Below are 24,935 nucleotides of genomic sequence, written 5' to 3' on the forward strand. Positions count from 1 at the left end.
AGAAAAAGCATCATTCATATTGCTTCATCCACAAACGGGTAAAAAAGGGTCAACATTTACAATTCGTCTTCTAGAAGTGCACAAGTTGAAACTTATTAGGTAATGTTTGACGAATGATATGTGTAATTGAGTAGTCGTCTTCGTAGCTCGCATATCCTTTTTTTTTGTCTAAGAAATGCTGTCTTTTTAGTTTTAAATAGTCATTTGGGAAATACAAGTTTTTTTTTTCATATTGGAGCTGAGCAAACCAATCAAATGTCTAATTTGCTACGGCTTCAACACTCATCCTTATTTTTCCGCACACACATTAGATTGTACATTAGCGTATATCAATATTGGTTCGATTACAATCCCGTTTTCACCATAATGTCATCGAACTTCGCACAACCTGCCAAACACTCTACCCATTTATCTACATCAGCAAACTTTCCAAATTAACTCGCTCAACCCACTCGTTTATTCATTCCGGGGCTCTCACAATACTAATTAGAACGTTACACAGCCGGCTGATGGCAGTCTACCGCATCGTTAGCATTTTTCCGAAATGCAAATACCCCTGCCGCTCCGGTTCCCGCCCATTACCTGGGCCAAGTTAAAGTCAACAGATCCTCCAAAACCGCTGCACCGACAAAGCAGCAAAAACCCCATCATCATCAGCCGTCATAGCCCATCATCGCATCGGTCGGCTTTTGACTTCCTCCAACTTTAGCTCAAATTCAAACATGCAGTTTGTAGTTAATAGATGGGCTAATGCAAAATTGGATCATCAAATCCATCCAGTCTGCCCCCAGTTTTCGGAGTCGGTAGGTAATCATTGGTGCCGAGGCCACATTATAAACCATCGCCAATCATCACCACCCGGCTAAACTCGCAGTCAGTCAGTCATTTACTCGAAAGGTGGCTGACTCTTCTCTGCACTTCGTCTGATGCACCAGGCGATAAAATGATGTACGTATTACTTGACTGGGAGTGGAAATAGATCCAGCCAATGCGGCGCGGTGGTCCCTTCCAGTTTTGCTCAAATGGTATCTGAAAATTTGACCACCCTCGCAAATCGCTATTCATAAACCGTCGTGTGACGAGGTGTAAAATATAGAGGATCGTAATTCATTCCCCTCCTATGTGTGGCATTTAACAACATCGTTGTTCATGCGGTACGGTACGGCAGCACCATTAGTTGGTGGTCTTGATCGGTTCCGCATGAAGGAGTTTTATTTTATTGCATCTACCTACCTGTCCGAGGGAAGTACCGCGGCATCGTTCATCAGTTAAATTGCCAAAAGAAGTCATCAAGTAGTATAGTTGGATTAATCACAGATTTTGAAGGTGGGTCGATGCAGCGAACTTAAAACAGCGACCAACTGTTAAACTGTTAAAGCAGGGTTGGATGGTGAACGAAAGGTGAGAATCTCTTCCACGGTGCGGAGTTCAGACCGAAGATCTGCGGTGAACCGCAGCGAGCTGTAGAGTTAGGATCATGATTGGACGCCTCGCTTTCCTACAGAATATGTTCAGTAGTGCCTACTTCAACGTTTTATTATTGTTAATTAATGGACGATAAATTATCGGTGTGTTGGATTGCGTAATTGCGAGCAATAATCAAGCAGACGCAGTTTTCTCGCTTGTTTTTCGCATTCCTGCCCACAGCTTTGTAAGCTGACTTTTTTCGCGTAGTTTTTCATCATGATGATGCATTGCGAGAGTTGTTCCGTTGAGTTTTTTTTTGTGTGCTCGTAAATGTCATAATTGAGCTTACGGTTAGTTGACTGATGACCTTCTTATTATTTTCATTGGGGGTTAGCTGACAGATCATTCATATGAACTGAACATCATCACTTGAGAGCAAATGTATAAGAGGTGCCACGTATATATTATAATATATATGAATAATCAGTTCACTTTATTTCAGTTATGAAAATAATTTTAAGTGGGTTTATTTACCATACCACTAACCAAGCCGTCCACAACCAGGACGTTAGAACGTTGGGCAAGATTGTGTGCTGGTCTCCATGTTTCCCTTTCACACTCTATCGCTTTGTACTTGTTCTCGCCCTAGCGAACAGCTTTCAATCTGTTGATCTTCAACTATCTTTCGATTATCTACTCCCTCATACTTTGAGTAGGACTGATAAACAAATCATTCTATATTAATTTTTGATTTTTTTTTCTATATGAAATATCTTTACCTATCAATAAGAAGAGAGAGAAATGATGTGGTGATTGTAACTACAGGTAGACCGTTCGAGTAGTTTAGTCGAACGAGAAGTGTCTTTATTCTTCTTCTTCTTCTTCTTTCATTTCACATTCTCATTCTTTATTTTTGCATCATTATTTTGCATTTCCTCAGGGATTGTACGACAATTCCCCGAAAACCAATTCCCCGAATGCAATTTTCCCGAATGCAATTTTCCCGAATGTAACAATTCCCCGAATACAATTTCCCCGAATGTAACAATTCCCCGAATGTAACATTTCCCCGAATGTAACAAATCCCCGAAAATAAAGTATTTTTTGCAACCAAATAATTGTCATCGACTATAAGCGCCCGAACAGAGCAGCGTTCAAATATTTGTTCCAGAGTGTCTCTTTGGAGATGCCGAAAATGATCAATTCTTTCTATTGTATTGGATGCCCTTGATTAAGAAGTTACTGTAATCGTGGATATGAAACCTTAAAAAAATAATAGAAAGAAGTGAATGTTATTCTTTCTTTAAAAAATTGTATCTACTTGTTGTAAGGAAACGGTAGATGTGATCTATTCATTAGAGTTAAGTGTTAGTTCGATATAAGCCAAAGTAGAATGTGGTAGAATGGAATTACCTCTTCAGAAGTAGGAGTTTGCCTGCAATAAGGTAATGATAAATGTAGTCTCTTTTATTATGTAGACGAGTTTGGCCGGAATAGATATAATTTATAAGATCGCATCTAGCAATAAATATCAAATATATAAACCGAAAAAAAATTGTCGAATTCATCGACGTGTTCATTTAAAGAAGGCAATATCTCCTCCAGTGTCCTTATACTGCGTAGACGCGATCATTTAAGGAAAGCATTATCTCTTTCCTTCGCTTTACTCCAGGCAAACGTTTTCAATTCAAGAAGGTCCATCTACCCTATTTGTCTTATATCGGGCAAACGTGTTCATTTTGAGAAGGCATTATAACTCCTCTTCCCCTAATACCGGGAAAAGCGATTATCAAAAAAAAAAACATTATTCCTTTCATTCGCCTTATACCGGAAAACGCATTAATTTTCTTCCTTTATCTCTATCCTCCTTCCTAATTTTTCCATTCTCTCTTCCTACATCTCACTTCGTATTTCGTCCTTTCTTGCTCCTCACATCACACGTCTCGCATCATATTTTTCACTTCTCACTTCTTACTCCACACTTTACACTTCTTACTATGTACTTCCTTCTCATTTCTTACTTTGCACTTCTCACTTCTCATGTCTCACTTATCACTTCCCACTACTCACTACTCACTGCTCACTACTCACTTCTTACATCTCACTTCTCACTTCTCACTTTTCACATCAGGCTCTTCTAACTTCTCACGTCTCACTTTTTACTACTCACTACTCATTTCTCACTTCTTACTTCTCACTCGGCCTAATGACGGTCCGGCATAATGGTCTCAGGCATCTCATTTTTTTACAATTTGTAAGCGAATTGTCCCGCGACCCTTACTTTTGTTGCAGCTCAAATTACTTATGTCAAAAGTCAATTATGCGACTTTATGTTAAACGGCGCAGATTTCTTTTTCAGTTTTAGTTTTGTCTGCACTATGTAAATAATTCGGGGAAATGTTGCATTCGGGGAAATGTTGCGTTCGGGGAATTGTTACATTCGGGGAAATGTTACGTTCGGGGAATTGTTATTCGGGGAAATATCATTCGGGGAAATTGCATTCGGGGAATTGGTTTTCGGGGAATTGTCGTACAATCTTCCTCAGGATTTTGTTGTTCGAATTTCATAGGGAAATTCTCTGGAATCTCCATCAAATTTTAAATTTCCAAGGGAAATTATCTCGAATTATTAGGGTGGATTCTTTTTCGACTTTCCTCGGGAAATTCTTCCGAATTTTCACAGAAAGTTTTTACGCATTTTTACAAGAAGATCTTTCAAATTTCTACGGGAAATTGTCCCGAATGTTACGAAAAAATCTTTTTAAATCTTCAATGAAGGCTCGTTCAAATTTCCATGGAAAAATTGTTCGGAAAGATCTCCGAAAACTGACGACACGTTCTTTGGTATTTATTTGGGAAATTGTGTGAAATAGCGGAAAGTGCATCAGAACCCACTAGATTTTTTTTTGACGTAGAACGTAGGACTTTACTATAGGGGAAAAGTGGGTAAAACCGACACCTTAAGCAACTTTACAGATCCCCAATCCATGAAGCGATTTTCCGGTCTAGAAATTTCATACAAGCATAGTTTGGCTCTTCATGCATCAGTCCATGAGGTCTCAGGACAATATTTCTTGATAAAATTTGATTTATGATGAAAACGCGAACAGTCCATCTTCCAGCCCAACCAGCTGGGGTGCGGGTAAGATCGACACGGAATCGGAATCGAACATCAGAACAATTCTAAATGATGTTACAACATAATTGAAAATGTTTAACAACATTCATTTTGATATTTGTGTATGAAATTCATGTTTGGGGATCGCTCATAAACGATGGTTGAACAACATTTTATTTATTTATCATCATCACATAACATATTTAAGAATGTAAAAGAATGTTAATAACAAATTGGATAAATTTGGCAAAATACTGTAGATATTGACCTACATTTGAATTTCACTTATTTTAAAAAGTTGTTTATAACGGCGATTTCAAATAAATGCGTGCAGTTATGACAAGAAATGAAAATAACTAGTTCCGTAGGTGACAAGCTACATGTTTACAGGAGTGAAAATGGATCACGAAAGAACAACACTTGAGAACGGGTTGAATATATCCAAGAGCAACATAAGCCTAAAACTACGGTTCTACTTTGAGCGCTATTGTTATCCGACCTGCAGGTTTTCCTTGATGACTCAATATTACCCCAATGATGATATTACGCCCAATGATGATATGGTATGTAATCAGTCTATGATTAAGTTATATTCCCCGGCGCCTCGTTTTCCAATACTTGAATTATATTTTGCGAATGATGAGTCTAATAAAAAAGAGTTATTTCGTGATTCGATAGCAGGTGTCGAATTTACCCCAACTGATAACATAATAATGATGAGATACATGTGGATGTTTATAATTAGAAAACTTAACTATTTTCCACGACATTCACAATAATTTGTATATAATAATAATAATAATAATATAATAATAAAATAATTTGTTGATTTTCAGTATTTATTCCACCTCTGATTAACAGTTGAACATCATTTTGTTCAACTGTTGATCAGAGGTGGAATAAATACTGAAAATCAACAAATTATTGTCAAAAAAGCTTATACACCGATGCCAAAATTTTACATATTTCATCTCCTCAATGGTGATCAATGCTAATTGTCTGTTTATTATGACTCTTATATGCTTCGCCAGTTACAAAATGACTAGAAATACAAGGAATCAAACATTTATTCAAAGTGGGTCGAAATTTTGCCCGATAATCAATTGAAATCAGATATTTGAAGTGGTGTCGGTTTTACCGGCAATGTCGGTTTTACCCACAATTCCCCTACTGGGTGTCACTTCATTTTTTTTTAATTGAGAAAATTACGCTGGAATGCAAGATTTCGAACGTTAAAAGCATCCATACGACTGAACAGATTTTCGTGATAAAACCCTTAATCAAAAGATTATAAGTACACGCTTAATATTCATTATTGAATACATCCTGAAAATTTGTTTCAATAGGCCAAAAACTGTTTTGAAAGCAAAACGTTAAAATCACAGAAGTCTATAAATATGGGTGCTACTTTTTTCTTGCGTCATTCGTTTACTACACTCACACCAAATTCTTAAAAAGTATTTCAGCAAAATGGTTTGCTGAAGAAAATAAGCAATTATGAAGTTTACTGAAATTCAGCATACTTTTCTGATTAATCAGAATTTTCCATCGACTGATTATTTACTGTCAAACTTTAGAAAAATGTAGCAATTTTTAGTTATTCTTCTTGTTATGTTTTTGCCTTTCTCGTACAACAAAGTTGTACCGAAAGGCTATCATTTCACTCCGAAAACGAACTTTTTATAGAAGCTTCGGAGACCCATAGTGTTATATACCATTCGACTCAGCTCGACGAACTGAACAAATGTCTGTCTGTCCGTGTGTATGTATGTGTGTATGTGTGTGTATGTGTGTGCACAAAAGCTAAGAAAAACATTAGACAACTTTTCATATAGTAATCCTTAACCGATTTCCTCGCAACAAGTTGCATTCGACTGGGGGCAAAGGCTAGTTGATCACTATTGAATTTTAAAACGATCGACCGTAGCGTTTAAAAGTCGAACCATATTCACCATATAAGGTTGGTGTCTTGGCTAAATGCGAGAAAGGCAATATCACTAGTCGGTGAATTAAGTTGGGTTTTTTAATTAGGTGTTAAATTCCGTTGAAACCGAACGTGAGCGCTTTACCCTATGACATTTCTATTAATTATTATTGTTTATATATGATTATATCGCGAATAAATAAATAAATCTCTAAAGCATATTTTCAATTTGTTATGATCTAATGGATAATCAAAAGCGAGGTCAAAAGCTGATACATAATATCAGTAGTTAGGTACATTTTACTGAATTATCTCAGCTAGTTGCTGTCAAATTCCGTATCGACCGAAAACACTGAATTTCCAGCAAACTTTTTGGATTTGCTGATGGTTCAGTAAATAGCTGTCAAATGGAATGCCAGTTCACTTTGCCGAAATTTTTAGTAACTTTTTTTTGCTGAAATAATTGCTGATCATTCAGCTCTGCAAAATTCAGTAAAATTTTGCTGATTGTTGGCGAAAAAAATTTGGTGTGTACAGTTCACTCGCTGGTGCGTGAAAGTGAAGGCCCTATATAAATGCATGGGTGAATATTATCGCTTGAAAGAAAAAGACAGGAAGTTTGTGCCGAATGATCATCAGCTTCAGCCCGCTGTTGGCAAACCGAGTAGGCTAAGCAATTCCTGCTTCGTCTTTCTGAATGATTGGACATGGACATGGACAACTTTGAGCTACTTCAAGCTGCTTATTGGACAGCACTATTGTTGATAAATTGCACCACTGTTGTCAAGTACAAAGGATACACTATGTGCTGGGAGTCGAGAATGTGTCCAATCCGAAAACATCCTAGACCGGACCGAGAATCGCCATCTCCGAATTGGCAATCCTACGCCTTTACTCGAAAGGCTACTGGAAACTCCAAAAATCACTAAATCCTAAAAACTCTAAACAATCTTCTAATATACTTAACACGGAATTATCAATACAGTCGACGCTCTACATCTCGATGTTCCGTATCTCGATATCTCTCCCTATGTCGATGGTTTGCTCGGTCCCTTCAATCTACATACATTTGGGCATTCTACATCTCGATAATCTCCCTATCTCGATATCTCCCTATCTCGATGTGTTCTGATCATATTTTGTTCTGGATTCACTCTCCTCATGTCGATATGTTCAAATTTCTAGGCTACTAGACCAGCTATGGACAAAAACAAACATATTAACAACAAGAAAGGACATTTGTTTTGTTGTCGTTTTTCATAGCAACGAGCTTTTTTGGACCTAGTACCCTTTTCAATTTTCCTTCCATTCCTCGATCTCTCCCTATATCGATGGTCCCTTCAATATCGAGATGTGGAGAGGCGACTGTACTAATATTTTTTTTGAGAAGTAAAATAATTAGAAGGAGGAACAAGATGAGGAAAAATATTATCAAGAGATGTTGAAGAATGAGGGTGAGTACTATCAGCATGTCTACTAGGTGAGATATGATTTCTTTTTCTTTTATTAGGAGTTTTTTTTAACAAAGTTATTATTATTTCCATTTACATCCTCATTTTCAACTGCTAATAAAGTTTCAAATTTGTTAGGAGAAATAATATTTTCAGAAAATTTAATTAATTGATTTTTAATTTTGAAATTCTGATTTTTTTTTATTAGCTGGGAAAACTTGACAATATTTGAATGATTTATGATTATTTTTTCAATAAATGCAAACGTCTGATTGTCTTTCGCAATCAGATGAATTCACCACATTTAGAGCATTTAGAGCATAGAGGCCCTCCTTAGCCGTGCGGTAAGACGCGCGGCTACAAAGCAAGACCATGCTGAGGGTGGCTGGGTTCGATTCCCGGTGCCGGTCTAGGAAATTTTCGGATTGGAAATTGTCTCGACTTCCCTGGGCATAAAAGTATCATCGTGTTAGCCTCATGATATACGAATGCAAAAATGGTAACTTGGCTTAGAAACCTCGCAGTTAATAACTGTGGAAGTGCTTAATGAACACTAAGCTGCGAGGCGGCTCTGTCCCAGTGTGGGGATGTAATGCCAATAAGAAGAAGAAGAAGAGCTCCTTGGTTTGTTGAAGCAAAATAGCGATGTGGATTGTACGACAATTCACCGAAAAACAATTCCCCGAATGCAATTTCCCCGAATGAAATTTCCCCGAATAACAATTCCCCGAACGTAACATTTCCCCGAATGTAACAATTTCCCGAATGCAACATTTCCCCGAATGTAACATTTCCCCGAATTGTTTCCACAGTGTAGATAAAACTAAAACTGAAAAAGGAATCTGCGTCGTTTAACATAAAGTCGCATAATTGGATTTTGACATAATTTTGAGTTGCAACAAAAGTGAGCGTCGCGGGACAACTCGCTTAAAAATTGTAAAAAAAAAGATGCTGGGACATCGGGCCGAAGACAATTACAGTTAAACCTCCATGAGTCGACGTAGAAGGGACCGTCGACTCATGGACATCTAGAGATGTGGAATAGAAAATCCTTTGGAAGCTGATTGAAGGGACCATCTAAGTAACCCAGGAAATATTTTTTAATATGGCATAATTTGCTTCCATGAGTCGATATCGAGTCATGGAACATCGATTCATGGTGGTTTTACTATATGCCGAACCGTCATTAGGGCGAGTGAGAAGTAAGAAGTGAAAAATGAATAGTGAGTTGTGAAAAGCGAGACGTGAGAAGTGAGAAGAGCGTAATGAGAAAATGAATAGTGAGTAGTGAAAAGTGAGTAGAGAAAAGTGAGACGTGAGAAGTGAGAAGAGCGTAATGAGAAGTGAGTAATGAGAAGTGAGAAATTAGAAGTGAGAAGTGAGAAGTGAAAATTGAGATGTGAGAAGCGAGAATGAGAAGTGAGATATGAGAAGTGAGAAGTGAGAAGCGAGGAGTGAGAAGTGAGTAGTGAGTAGTGGGAAGTGAGAAGTGAGAAGTAAGAAATGAGAAGCAAGTACAGTAAGTAAGTACATAGTAAGAAGTGAAAAGTATGGAGTAAGAAGTGAGAAGTGAAAAATGTGATGCAAGAAGTGTTATGTGAGGAGCGAGAAAGAGCGAAATACGAAGTGAGATGTAGGAAGAGAGATTGGAAAAATTAGGAAGAAGAATATTTTTCTCTAGAAGAAAATTAATGCGTTTTCCGGTATAATGTTTTTTTTTTATAATCGCTTTGCCCGGTATTAGGGGAAGGCGAGTTATAATGCCTTCTTAAAATGAACACGTTTGCCCAATATAAGACAAAGAGGGTAGATAGACCCTTCTTCAATTGTACACGTTTGCCTGGAGTAAAGCGAAGGAAGGAGATAATGCCTTCCTTAAATGATCGCGTCTACGCAGTATAAGGAGAATGGAGGAGATATTGCCTTCTTTGAATGAACACGTCATTTTTTTTCGGTTTATATAATTGATATTTATTGCTAGATGTGATCTCATATATTATATTTATTCCAGCCAAACTCGTCTACATCAAAGGAAGAGACTACATTTGAACCGTTTGTTTGAGAAACTGCATATGTAACATTTTTGGCCAAAATGAGATTTTTATATATTCTGAATCCTCGTCCAAAAATACGTATTCTGGCAACAAATACGAAAAAAATTTGTTCTTCAGGGATGTATGAAATTGTTTTCGTTTGTTTGAGAAACTACATAAGTCCACGCACTTTGAAGAGCAATTGTGGAGTACTGTTTATAGTTTTTGCACTGGAAGTACCCCAGGGTGTTGAGTTTTGCCAAACACTATTGATTTGCATCGAAGAAATCGAAAGATTCGGTGCCAATTTGTTCTAAAACAGTTTTTTGTTGTTTTCTCGAAATTGTGTAAAATGGATTTATGCAGTTTCTCAAACAAATGATTCATTTATCATAGCCTTATTGCAGGCAAATTTCTACTTCTGAAAAGGTAATTTCATTCTACTTTAGCTTATTTCGAGCTAACGCCTAACTTTAATGAATTGATCACATCTACCGTTTCCATATACCAGGTAGATACAGATTTTTAAAGAAGGAATAACATTCACTTCTTCATTATTCTGGAAAAACACCTACTTTCAAAGTAGAGATCAAATTAATCCATTGCGTTATTCCGAGTAGATGTACTACTTTTAAAGAAGGGATCACATTCACCATTGCCTTATTCCGGGCATACGCATTATTTTTTTTTAAGGATTCATATCCACGATTACTGTAACTTCTTAAGAAGAGATAGACCTTACATAGGACAGGAGTTTGATTTCACAAATTTTTACCATTATGCTTTCAAACGGAATTTATGTTCGCGATTCTGCTCCACTAAATTAATTCAGCCTATGTTCGAATATTTTAGAAAAAAATAATAGGAAAACACTTTATTATAATATATTTATAATTTAACAATAAGATATATAATTTAACAGTAAAGAAGATCAAGGGCATACAATTCTATCGAAAGGTTTGGTCATGTTCGGCATCTCCAAAGAGACACTCTGGAACAAATCTTTGAACGCTGCTCTGTTCGGGCGTCAATAGTCGATGACAATTATGTGTTTGCAAAAACTACTTTATTTTCGGGGATTTGTTACATTCGGGGAAATGTTACATTCGGGGATTTGTTACATTCAGGGGAATTGCATTCGGGGAATTGTTACATTCGGGGAAATTGCATTCGGGAAAATTGCATTCGGGGAATTGGTTTTCGGGGAATTGTCGTACAATCAGCGATGTGTGTTCATAAAGCGTTGCTCACAGTGCATTAGCTTAGGAAAATATAGTCTAACATTGAAGACAACCTTATCAATAATAACATAACCGGGACGTATATAATCAGCAAATGTAACTTTTAAACAATTAGAGTGTTCATATTTAGGTTGTTTATCCGAATATTTCAATTTTAACAAACGATAACAATCTAATATTTTAACCGATTCAATAATTTTGTTTTTGAAAGCTCCTGAATCATGATTTACAACATCTGAACAGTCTAAGAATTCATCATATTTAATTCCGTTAATTTCACATGTATCACATGGCGCGTATACACGGTAAGAATTGAAAACTAATTTAGAATTTAACAAATCATTTGCATCATGACTTGATGGTCTACATCTTTTCGATGAACCTACGCCGAATGGAGTATCCTTCTCCACTGGACTCGATCCTGGGCCAATCGCTTCCAGTCGTCCTGAACATTGAGCGCCCTGAGGTCCTCTTCACGAAGCCTGCGGCCTCTTCCGGGTTCTCTACTAAATATTATCTCCGCTTGACGTTCTTCCGGCATACGAACAATGTGACCAGCCCACCATAGTCTGGCGTGTTGAATAAGCTCAATAATATCCTATCTCTGAGGTGGTGAACCAGCCAAGAGCTGAAAGCCTCTTTAATAAAGAAGAAAAAAAAAAAATATCCACCTGGTACAACTCATGATTCATGCAACGCCGGCAGATACCGTTCTCCTGTTTACCGCCGAGTATTTTCCGCCTTACGCTCAAACACTCCGAAAGCTCTCCGATCAGCCTCCTTTTACGTCCATGTTTCATGGCCGTAAAGCCACCGGAAGAATCAGAGTGGTATACAGCGCGAGTTTTGTTTTCGTTTGCAGACTATGGGACTTAAGCTGGTTACGAAGTCCGTAATAAGCCCTATTTGCAGCTGCAATACGCCTTTCCACCTTGCGGGTAACATCATTATCGCACGTCACTAATGTTCCAAGATACACAAATTCTACTACCACTTCAAATTTTCCACCATCCAGCACCATTTCACTACCACCACCACTAATGAAGCCACGTTGATTGCCAGCGACCATATACTTCGTTTTGCTGGAATTGATCGTGAGTCTAATCCTCGCTGTCTCCCTCTTAAATGGCACAAAAGCCTCTTCCACGGCACGGCAATCAATCCCGATAATATCGATATCGTCCGCAAATCCCAGGAGCATATGCGATCTTGTGATAATGGTACCGCTTTTTTGCACACCAGCTCTCTTAATCAAGATGAATACACTACTAGGTGCTCCAACCTGCCAAGTTTATGGAGCTGGCTCTCCCATACTAAAATCCAAGATGGCTGAATCGTGAATTTGGCAGATTGGAACACCTAGAGGTGTATTCATCTTGCTCCTAATCGCTCCCTCGAGCGCTATATTGAACCGTAGATTCGATAGTGCATCACCCTGTTCTAATCCATCTAAGGTAACAAATGATGTCGATATTTCATCCGCAAGCCTTACACTTGATTTCGATCCGTCCAACGTTATACGAATCAGCCGTATCAGTTTCGCCGGAAAACCATGTTCAAGCATAATTTGCCATAATTCATTCCGTTTCACTGAATCGTACGCCGCCTTGAAATCAATAAACAGATGATGTGTCTGCAAGTTGTACTCCCGGAATTTACCAAGGATTTGTCTCAGGGTAAACATCTGATCAAAATGCGGGACATAATTTTGTACGCCGAATTAAGGAGGGTTATTCCTCGGTAATAGGCGTACTCAAAACTGTGCCCTTTTTAAAAGAGAGGACAAATGAGGTCGTCCAACCTGCTAGCAGGCATTTCCTCGTCTTCCCATATTTTCGACATAATATGGTACAGAACTTCATAAAGCTACTCACTGCCTTGTTTAAGAAGTTCAGCCGGGAGCTGGTCCTTCCCCGCAGCCTTATTGTTTTTCAGCTCTTTAACAGCTTTTTTAACCTCATCTAGTGTAGGCGACTCCACAGCCTGTCCATCGTCGCTAATATTTATTCTGTTCACCGATGCACCATCACTTCCACTATTCAACAAAGTCTCGAAGTGTTGCTTCCACCTGGCAGCCAATTCGGTTTTATCTGTCAGCAAATTCCCTTGTTGGTCGTTGCGCATGACGGGAGATGGCGATGTCCTTCTCCGCACGCCTTTGACAGACTCATAGAACCTTCGCGTATCGTTCTGCTCCATTTTTTCCTGCGCCTCACAAATCACTTGTTCTGCATATTCTTTCTGCGGTGGGTTCGTTTTTCGGCTGCTTTTGTTTCGTTGTACCGATTTCTTTTCGATCGGGTACCCGACACCAACATCCGGCTTCTGGCAACGTTCTTCTCGTCTGTCACTCTCTGACACTCCACATCGAACCAACCCGTCCTGGGTCGCCTCTGTGCAGTGCCTACCACTTCTCGTGCTGTTGTGCTCACCCCTTCATGGATCGACTCCCATAGATCGTTGATGTTGTCGCTAACGTTGATTGTACTTATCCGTTCGTCGAGCTTTTGGCGGTACTCAGCCGATACTCCTTCCGCCGACAATCGCTGGATATTGTAACGCATCGTTCGCTGTGATCTTTCGTTCGATACAACGAGGTAGTTATCAGAGTCAATGTTCGGACCTCTGAATGTCCGCACATCGATAACATCCGAGAAATGGCGCCCATCCACCAGAACATGGTCTCTCTGGTTGCAAGTTTCACCATTTGCATCATTACGTGAACCGAAAACAACTCTCAATTTGTCAAGAGTTTTTTTTTATTTCTTCAACAGATTCATACAATTTATATACTTCAGATTAAATTAACAGAACATATATTGTTTTTTCTTTTTCTTATAAAATAAACTACGAAAAGACCAGAAATAAAATGTATCTTAATACGAAAATGTTTAACCAAATTAGAAGCGGATGCATTATTGTCGTCTTCAGAATTAGTTTCTCCCCCATCAGTCTCCATCACGGAGAACTGAGGAGGAATGAAAAACTAAAATAAATGAAATAAAACAAGTTTCGTGAAAGAAAGTAGGTAAATATATAAAATATTAAAAATTATACTTGTTTTCCTGGGACAAATACTTCCTAATTGGGACCCTTTGTAAAACTTTTACTCTTGAAACCAGCTCCTACCGCATCCACACAGTGATCCTTTGCTTTAAGTTGCAGTTAAATATCTGAAAACAGAGAGAAAAAATATGACAAGCGCAAAAAAACCGTTTAACCCAAGTCGAGTCAAGTATGAGACATTGAAGACGACCTTACTGTTGAGGTCGAAATACGTATCTGTCAAGATAAAAATAATTGGTGGAATTAAATGGGATTGTACAAACTCGTCTTATGACAAGTGAAGACATTCCACTAAAAAGCTCAACATAATTTTCTTAACGTTTAACTTGGCCAAGGCCTACTTACCGAGTATGATCGGATAGCTCTGGTAGAATTTTCTGGGTCATTGTTCTCACCGGCTGATGAGATGTTCATTTAGCCTAGATCTGGGGATACGATGCTCCTCGCGCGCCCACACGACATGGTAAATAACCTAATAATCTGCACCGCAAAAACAGAGCTTGCATTCTAAGAGCCTCACTCTGAAAAGATGTGCATTTAGAGTAGTAGATAGAAAGCCGTGACTGACCATGGCCACTAAACCCACCTTGGGCTTCAACTCCATAATTTCCCCGGAACTGCCTTTCAGTATTACTCCAATCCCATATGGGCCTGAGAGGACGAAGTACAGCTCGGCAGTGAAAGGTTGGTTGATCAGGGAATCCAGTAAGTACCGTGGGAATCGAAAGTCTTCAAGCGTTGACGATCTTTACGTCACAGCAGGATGCTAGTTTGTGGGGCAGATGCCTCAACGTGTTTCTAGTTTTGACTCCCATCGAAAGAAAGTGGTTACCTTCAAAACATTTTTCGAATCAAATCCTTCAAAAACTGTGCTTATGCTCATCAAGTTTTAAAATTTTGTTATAAAGGTCTATTTCTTGACCTAACTTACGAATACATCCGCGAATTTCCTGGCAGAAATTATTGAACCCAAGATGCATCAAAACCAATCTTTTAGATTGTGGGATTCGATGACAGAACCAAAAATCGAAAATATTGGATTCAGGTGGAAAGGCAGTCGTGCAACACAGAGAAGTGGAAGTATATTCGACCGAGGGTAGGGCCAAAACTATGGAGTATCGATTTCCTATAGTCGTTGGTTTAAAGTCTAAGTCTTCCCAGTAAATATGCATACAAACAATATTCATTGATTACCAATATTGGTATTTTGTTTTTGCTGGAATGCAAAATATGTCTCAATCCAATCGAATCGAATTTTGACCTTCAAACATGACCATCAATAATCCATTATTTTTGTTTTGATACTTAGTTTCCATCTCATTATTCAAAACTAATAAAAAAATCTAAATTTGAAACAGTCTTGTGATTCCGCAAGGTAAAAGGCGCAAAAAATCATGATTCCTCAAGGAGGTAGATGCAGTTCAGCTCAGTACAACAGGAGGTCGGGAACTTATCCCTTCGTTCCTGAGCTGCATTAACCTCCGTGGGAGTTTCATGTTCCTATCCGGGTCGGGTTCCATCGCCCATTCACTGCACATGTTGCTTAATTTTTAATTTATATACAATCAGCCAATCAATCTAATCTTCGTTCCATTTCTTCGTTTCGTATTTTAAACGGGGAATGATGTTCCAGACCGGCAACAACCTTGGCGGATATTTACATTTACATTTTTTTTACCATTGCATTGTAAAGAAATTCTGATTCCTTTTTTTCTATTCCTTGTCTCAATTTGCAGAAAGAAACCTTATCAGATGTACAGCTGCACTTGGCTGCATTACGTGGAGACGAAATGTTGCTGAAACGCGTATTGGATAGCGGCAAGGTGCATGTGGACTGTCGTGACGAGGTAGGTAAAAGTTGATAGTCCCCTCTCCGCCAGTTTTGCGATGCTGGCTAATCAGAGTTCAACGGTTATTTTTGGAATGAAATCACGTGTAATCTAGCAATATGTGCGAAAAACCATTTGGGAAGAATCTGAAAGTTTCCCGCTATGTTATATCGTTTGAGTATAATTTTGTAGATTTGTGCAATTTCCTTCCGTCCGAGATCATGAATATTGATCCATCATTAACGATCGGTAAGCGGTAATATTGTAATGTCATGATGTTTAACCCTTATGCGGCCGACGGGGTACCCGTGTTCCTTTTTCAAATTCAAGTGGTGATATTTCAATGAATTTTTATAGCTGAAAGCTGAAACTCGGTGACATCTAAGAACTCCATAAAATGTAGCATCTATGAGAAAATCACGTTGATACAGTGAGGAGGGACGTGGGGAGGGGCATCTGATTTTTTTTACCACGTGGATGGCCGACAGGGTACCCGTGTTCCCATAAATTGATATTCTCATAACTTTAACAATTTTCAACCGATTTAGATAATTTTGACAGTTTTGGAAGCAGAAACTCATATACTTTTTGCCCATTGTCAAGGTTTACAGCTTATGCCCTCGGTTATACAAGAAATCTTTGAAGTAAGGCTTAAGAGTCTACACTCGTAACCGAAGGACTATCAACCAGTTTCAAATATATTTCATGTTCATTGCGCTTCTTAGAATAGTCGGTGTTCACAGTATATATTCTGGGTCTCCAAAAACCCCTGGAGTAAGGCCTAAGTCATCCAAACAATCCCTGGAATAAGATCTTATGGTCTGCTAACGTAACCAAAGGTCTATCGTGTAAATTAAAAAACGGTACATGCTCTTTATGGTGCTTAGCATATAATGCTTTCACAGTATGTTCCGGGTCATTTGCATTCCAAGTAGTTCTTGTTGTTATCGTGGGCTCCAGGTAGTCTACGAACTCCACAGAGTCAAGATCTGTGGACCAACCTCAGTAACGGAGGCAGTTATTGAAGAATAAACAAGTTGTGTGACCCCTTCTTGATATATATATATATGTTTTTAATGTAGTTCTTGTTGTTGTCGTGAGTTCCAGGTAGTCTACGAACTCCATACAGTCAAGGTCTTCGGATCAATCTCCGTGATGGAGGCAGTTAATGAAGAATAAACAAGTTGTGTGACCCCTTCTTGGCATATGTTTGTATTCCAATTAGTTCTGGTTGTTATCGTGGGCTCTAGGTAGTCTACGAGCTTCATAGATTCAACGTCGGTGGATCAACCTCCGTAATGGAGGCAGTTTTTGAAGAATAAACATGTTTTGTGATCCCTTCTTGGTATATGTTTGTATTTCATGTAGTTCTTGTTGTTGTTGTGAGTTCCAGGTAGTCTACGAACTCCATACAGTCAAGATCTTCGGATCTATCTCCGTAATGGAGGCAGTTATCGAAGAATAAACAAATTCCGTGACTCCTTCTTGGTATATGTGTGTATTCCAAGTAGTTCTTGTTGTTGTCGAGGACTCCAGGTAGTCTACGAACTCCATAGAGTCAAGGTATGAGGTTCGACCTTGGTAACAGAGGCAGTTATTGAAGAATAAACAAGTTGTGTGACGCCTTCATGATATTTGTTTGTATTCTAAGTAGTTCTTGTTGTCATTGGTTCCAGGTAGTCTACGAACTCCATAGAGTCAAGGTCTGTGGATCAATCTGCGTAATGGAGGCAATTGTTGAAGAATAAACAAGTTGTGTGACCCCTTCTTGGCATATGTTTGTATTCCAAGTAGTTCTGGTTGTTGTCGTGGGCTCTAGGTAGTCTACGAACTTCATAGATTCAAGGTCGGTGGATCAACCTCCGTAATGGAGGCAGTTTTTGAAGAATAAACATGTTTTGTGATCCCTTCTTGGCATATGTTTGTTTTTCATGTAGTTCTTGTTGTTTTCGTGAGTTCCAGGTAGTCTATGAACTCCATACTAGGGCAGTTCAATTTTCAAAAATGTTCGAAAATTCCTATTCCCATATGTCTCTTAGCATCATTTTGATAATATAGGAGTCCTGGCAAAATTTCAGGCAATTCGGTGGGCATTTAGGGGTGGCGCGAAGTCAATTTATGTTTATATGGAAATTTGTATGGGAAAAACTAAAAATTTATTCAAGTCTCCCTACAACTGTCAAATCGTGATGAATTCAAATAAACATCCCCAACCTCCCTTTTTGGAATCTATATAAATGAGACCTCCGAATAACACATTAGTTATGAGTGGATTGGATGGTTCTATTGACAGTGTGAATATGGGATAAATGGCTAAAATGGTGTAATTAGCCTCAACGTAGCAGTGGAAATATAAATCAAAATTAATGAGTTACCCACTGAATGAGCTCAAATATATCAAATATATACATATGGGAGTTGGAATTCACGAGAATTTTTAAAATGTGAACTGCCCTACTCCATACATTCAAGGTCTTCGGAACAATCTCCGTAATGGTGGCGTTTATCGAAGAATAAACAAGTTGCGTGACCCCTTCTTGGTATATGATTGTATTTCATGTAGTTCTTGTTGTTGTCGTGAGTTCCAGGTAGTCCACAAACTCCAAACAGTCAAGACCTTCGTATCAATCTCCGTAATGGAGGCAGTATCGAAGAATAAACAAGTTGCGTGACCCCTTCTTGGTATATGTATGTATTCCAAGTAGTTCTTGTTGTTGTCGAGGACTCCAGGTAGTCTATGAAATAGAGTCAAGGTCGATGGATCGACCTCGGTAACGGAGGCAGCGTTTGAAGAATAAACAAGTTTTGTGACCCTTTCTTGATATATGTTTGTATTCCAAGTAGTTCTTGTTGTCGTGGGTTCCAGGTAGTCTATGAAATAGAGTCAAGGTCGATGGATCAACCTCATTAATGGAGGCAGTTATTGAAAATAAATAAGTTGTGAGACCCCTTCTTGGTATATGTTTGTATTTTAAGTAGTTGTTTTCACTGTCGTGGGCTCCGTAATGAAGGCAAGGCAAAATACGTGAATGGAATCCGTATTTTTTTTGTCGAAGAGACTTACAAAATTATTAACAGGTACTCATAAATGATTCATAATAAGCTACAGGCAGTGAAAGTTATTTCATGAAAATCTTTATTGTTTGCGGCAAATTTGATCGAAAACGGGTTAGGCAAAATCAGGGGTAGACAAAATCTGGGAGTGACAAAATCGGGTCAACCTCATCAGAGTGAATGTACGCATTCCTAGTACAGTAGCCGTTCGATAACTGCAAAATGTTTACTTTTCAGTTATCGAATGCCGTTCGATAACTGCAACGCACTCTACTGCCCCTATTCGCATAAGCGTCCCATGTCAGTTTTCTTCAACTTGAGAAATATGCCTTTGAATTTTTCAAACACGTTTTACATGGAGAAATTCAAAAAATTCTAATAAATCGATAAAACCTTCAATCTTTCTGAAAATTTGGCATAATATTCTTTATCTGTATACATTGCTATGGAACTATTCAATGAACTATAATTACATTGATGTTTTGTGCAAGAGTTTATCAAAATATGGAATGTGACTGTTATGCGAATAAATAGCAAGATGGGACAACACAAGTGGGTTTTGTTTTTCAAATTTCTAGAACAAAGCCTATTGTTTTATCATTTTTTCTTAAAGATGAGTTCATTTTAAGCTTATTTCTGAAAGAATATCTAAATCGTCAAAAATCGACATGGGACTCTTATGCGAATCGCGGCAGTCTAGACGTCAAACGGTTGTCAATCGACGTCAGATGCAATAAAAGTGCATCTAATGTGCAGCGCAATGCAGCTGTCATTGAGTCTGACATCGGTTTGAAATTTAGCGGTCCGATAACTGTAAAACTGTTGCAACTATCGAATTGCAGTTAAATGGCTTGCAGTTATCGAACGACTGCTGTAGTTTTGCCTTTCTCGTATACAAAGTATACGTGAAGGCTATATGTTCGCTCCGAAAATGAACTTTTTATAGGAGGCCCGGAGACCTATAGTGTTATATACCGATCGACTCAGCGCGACGAATTTAGGTGATGTCTGTGTGTGCGTGTGTGTGTGTATGTGTGTATGTATGTATGTGTGTGTGTGTGCGCAAAACTATGCAAAAATGTCACTCATTTTTCAGGCCCTTATCATTTACCGATTTGCTCGCAACAAGTTGCATTCGACGCATAGTGCTGTCCCATTGTTTCCTATTGAAAATTGGTTATATCGGACTATGGGCTCAAAAGTTATGGTCAAAATACAATTTTTATAACTCACGAGAAAGGCTCCATCACTGCTAGGTGGATTAATCTGGGTTTTTGTTTTTGGTATGGTACTAGGTAGTCTATGAACTCCATATAGGAATGATCTGCAGATCAACCCACGAACGGAAGGCTATTGGTATATGTTTGCATTTCAAGTAGTTCAAGTTGTTGTCATTAGCTCTGGGCAGTTATTGAAGAATAAACAAGATGTGAAGCCTCATCTTCATATATTAGCATTCCAAGTAGTTATTGTTGTCTTGTTGTTGTTGGTTCCAGGTAGTATACAAACTTCATTCATATCACTAATATGAAGTTGTCTATTCTTCTGAAATGCAAAATGTAAATAAATTGGAGCGATACAACTTCACGCCGAGAACGTGAGGGAAAAAACGGGCTAATATCGCAAAGACCATGTACCATATTAAAATTAGATTAAAGACACTCCTCACGGAATCTAAGTTTCAAAGTGCTCGCGTTATCGGGGGCACACCAATCGATATGAAGGCGGCGCAAGGAGTGACCTTAAAGACCCTCTAGATATTCGTGTGAGCCTAGAAGTCTTGCTCCATAGATTTCTAGGATGACCATTAGCATATGCCATGAACGCATTTTATTCATGGCAACGCATTTTATTCATGGAGGAGTGACCTTAAAGACCCTCTAGATATTCGTGTGAGCCTAGAAGTCTTGCTCCATAGATTTCTAGGATGACCATTAGCATATGCCATGAACGCATTTTATTCATGGACCCCAAAGGCATGTACCAAATTTAAAACAGTCTGATATATCTCTGGTGTAGATCCTAATGCCTTACTTCAGGGTTTTCTTGGATGACCAGGAACATTTGAAATGGGTGCATTCTATTCTACGTACCACAAAAGGCATGTATAACTATTCAAATAGGCCGAAAGAACTCTGGTTACGCGTGAAGTTCTTGAGGATTGTTCAAATGTTCTCTTGGATACCCATGTACATATGCAATGAAAGCGGTATATTCTATGTACCACATAGGGCATATGGCACTTTTGAAACAATCCGAAAGGTATCTGGTTACGTGTGAAGATCCTGAGGCCTAGTCTAGCATTTTCTTGGAAGACCATAAACATATGCAATGGACGTATTCTATTCTATGTACCACAATGCATGTACCACTTTTGAAACAAGCCAAATGATCTCTGGGTACCCATGTAGATATAAAGGTCCATTCCAGGGTTTTCTTGGATGACCATGAACCTATGCAATGGACGCAATCTATTATATGTAACACAAAGGGCATGTAACACTTTTGAAAAAATCTGAAAGATCTCTGGTTACGCGTGTAGATCTTAAGGCCTTTTCCAGGATTTTCTTGGATGACCATAAACATATGCAATGAAAGCGCTCTTTTCTATGTACCACAAAGGGCATGCGCCACTTTTGAAACAATCTAAAAGATCTCTGGTTACGCGTGTAGACCTGAAAGCCTTTTCCAGGGTTTCTTGGATGACCATGAACATATGCAATGAAGGCGCCAGAGGACTTATCCTAGAGATTTCTTCGATGGCGCAGAACATATGTAGTGTTTGATTTCAAGATGCGCAAAGAGCATGTACCACTTTTGAGACAAGTCCATAGACCCATGGTTACGAGTGTAGACCTTAAGGCCTTACTCCAGAGATTTCTTGGATGACTCGGAGCATATACTGTGAACGCATTCTATGCTAAGTACCACGAAGAGCATGTACCGTATTTGAATTTGCATTATATGCCTTTGGTTACGCGAGTAGATCTTTAGGCTTTACTCCAGAGATTTCTCGGATGACTGAGATCTCATTTCAGGGATTTTTGCATTACCCGAAGCATATACTGTGAACACCTTCAATTCTAAGAAGCGCAAAGAGCTTGTAGCATATTTGAAACTGGTTGAATGTCCTTTGGTTACGCGTGTAGACTCTTAAGCCTTACTTCAAAAATTTCTTGTATAACCGAGGGCATAAGCTGTAAACCTTGACAATGGGCAAAAAGTATATGAGTTTCTGTTTCCAAAACTGTCAAAATTATCCAAATCGGTTGAAAATTGTTGAAGTTATGAGAATATCAATTTATGGGAACACGGGTACCCTGTCGGCCATCCACGTGTGTTTTTTTTGTTGGCCGCATAAGGGTTAAAGCAAAAGTACCAACGAAATTATGGTTCTACAAAACAAACAAAACAGAAAACAACATCAGTAATAAAAATATGCCTACCGTTAACTAACCTTTGTAACATGGTAGTCTATATGCATTTTGCATTTTTCATCGGTATGGTTTTCACATGTGAATGGCTGCGGGCAAAATCCTTCTAGGTACATGTTGGCATTCACGGCATTTGTGAATCCATCCAACCTAGCTACATATTATTCATAATCATTAGTGAAATTACGACGTGGGATGCAGTGCTAGTTTGCGATGCGCACTTCCGGTTTGACCCGGTCTCTGATTCCTGCCTCCACTGGTCCTGCACCATGGCTGGTGTCAGATTTAGCAGCGTACAGTAGTTCATGTTTTGCTGGAGTCGGCCTTCCGGAATGTGAAATTTATGATGGAACCGTTTCCCCGGCCGGGGAGCGTCGCGACACCCGGGAATAGTATCACAATTAGCGTGGCTTAAATTATCCTGTCGGTTCCTCGCCGGTATGTGGGTGTGTATGTGTCGGAATGTTTTATTGTTTGCACTCGTGACATTGTTTCAATAGCAGCAACGGTCGGCCGGCTGTTAATAAATCGGGTTTCGATGCAACTGCTACTGTTAGTCAAACTGAGCATAATTTGACGTTGTTTTTGGAGTTACGAAAATATGTACTGACGGTTCTCAATCTTATTTATTAATATGTTAGTTTAGTGGAATGATTTAATCCTCAATGTAAAATCTACAGTTAAATAATAATAGAAAATTTATATATAACAGAAACATTTTTTGTCAGAAGCCGTGTAATCCGGCATTTATAATGAAATGGAGGCTACGACTTGTTGCTTTGAATCTTTTTCACATGCTTTCACATAGACGAAAGCAAAACAAACGTTGTTTTCGGTTGAAGCACCGTCAGTGCCAAGGTAGAGAAATACTGAAATATCATTCACATTCGGCGCTTCAGCTGCTTGATTAGCATTGAAAGTTTGTGGTATGTGCTGTGCTTGTGGAAACGCGGAAAAATATTTGGCTAATTATATCAATTTTTCAAATTTTTGTTTGAACATTTCGCTTTTTTGAACGATTGCATAGTCAACAATGTGATAGTGCTCTGCATTGGATCAGCGAGGAAGGGAAGCGAAAATTATGCACTAACCGCTTCTGATACGGTGAATTGTTGTTGGTCGTGCTAACCATTCAAAAGGAAAGGGGAATCGAGCGTTGGATCGAGTTTGCCTCACAGTGCAAGTTGGATTTATTTCGCCGCTGAATTGTACAGAGGGCGAACATCCCTAATGTATGCAACCTACTAAGCAACGGCACCGGTATGAGTTGTTTCTCTCCCGCATCCGATCAATTGAGCTCCCACCCACCGCTCGTGATCAATGGAGAAGGATGGTAGCTGAAGCATGGATGTTGTTGATTGATCGTCATTTATTATGGGAAACGACTGGCAATTATTGAAATTGGCAGGATTTGATAGTTTATAATAGGTGATTAGTAGGATGCCTGGCAGGACGTTCATCGCAATTCACTTCACTGAGTAAAACCAGTTGGAAAGATTGTGACGCTTGAGCATGAACACCAAGCCATCACGCCAGACGTTGTCGAAAGCTTTCTCAACGTCGAAAACTATTTTGAGAAGTCATTGAGAGTCGGATAATTCTAGACCAACATTTGAAAAGGGCGTAACAAGGAATAAATTTTGGCTGTTACGCCCTTTTCAAATGTTGGTCTAGAATTGCATGGCGTATTGTAGAGCATCATATTCGTCGGTCTTGGGTGATGTTCCTCCAGTTTTCCCGAACGTCTAGTAGTAGCAGGCGTGTTCGCGTCCTTCCATGGAGTCATTGGCTTCTATTCGTCTTTTTGTTGAATCTTGTTTTCGATATAGTTTCTTCCGGAATTCGTACTAAGTCTACCGGCTTTATAGGATTCACAATATTTTCTTACTTATGTAATACGGCTCATGATTTATACGTCTAGACTTCGATCGAGTATGCAGCACTTTTTGCTCTGAAACCCCGCGAGCTTTCCGGTCCACCTCTTTTAACGTTCATGTGCGTAAAGAACCACTGCTAGAATCAGAGTTTTATACAGGGCAAAATTCGTTTCCGCCTGCATGTCGCGGAATCTGTAGAATTTCTCATTTACTGCAGCACTCCACAAGCGTAGGTATCGTTCAGCGCCCGGGATGAGGCAGTTGATTTTCTCAAGGATTTTTGTACGTCTCAGGACATCCCACGTAACCTCCTGTCTGATATGGTCAAACACCTTTCCTTAATGAATAATTATTTGCGAGCGTCTGAGGTCGATAACAACACACTGAAGATGTCCTCAAGTGAAGGACGAAATACGTATCTGTGTTGATACCAGAAACAAATTAGTGGAAGTAAAAGGAAGACATTTTTTTTGTTTCTTTATTAAAGTGATTTTTAAGTAG

At 38.9% G+C, this 24,935-nt stretch overlaps 1 protein-coding gene across 3 annotated transcripts in view; it reads left to right on the forward strand.

Annotated features, from left to right (window-relative positions):
• LOC134218147 (ankyrin repeat domain-containing protein 29) overlaps positions 1-24,935 on the forward strand; it is a 655,185-nt gene that overhangs the window by 89,024 nt on the left and 541,226 nt on the right. For all 3 annotated transcript variants that reach the window (XM_062697027.1, XM_062697026.1, XM_062697025.1), the window contains one exon: positions 15,977-16,087. In XM_062697027.1, coding sequence (XP_062553011.1) covers positions 15,977-16,087 — 111 coding nt within the window. The remainder of the gene's footprint in view (positions 1-15,976; positions 16,088-24,935) is intronic.

This window comes from Armigeres subalbatus, chromosome 2 (genome assembly GCF_024139115.2).
Source record: "Armigeres subalbatus isolate Guangzhou_Male chromosome 2, GZ_Asu_2, whole genome shotgun sequence".
In the NCBI taxonomy this organism is placed as follows: Eukaryota; Metazoa; Arthropoda; class Insecta; order Diptera; family Culicidae; genus Armigeres; species Armigeres subalbatus.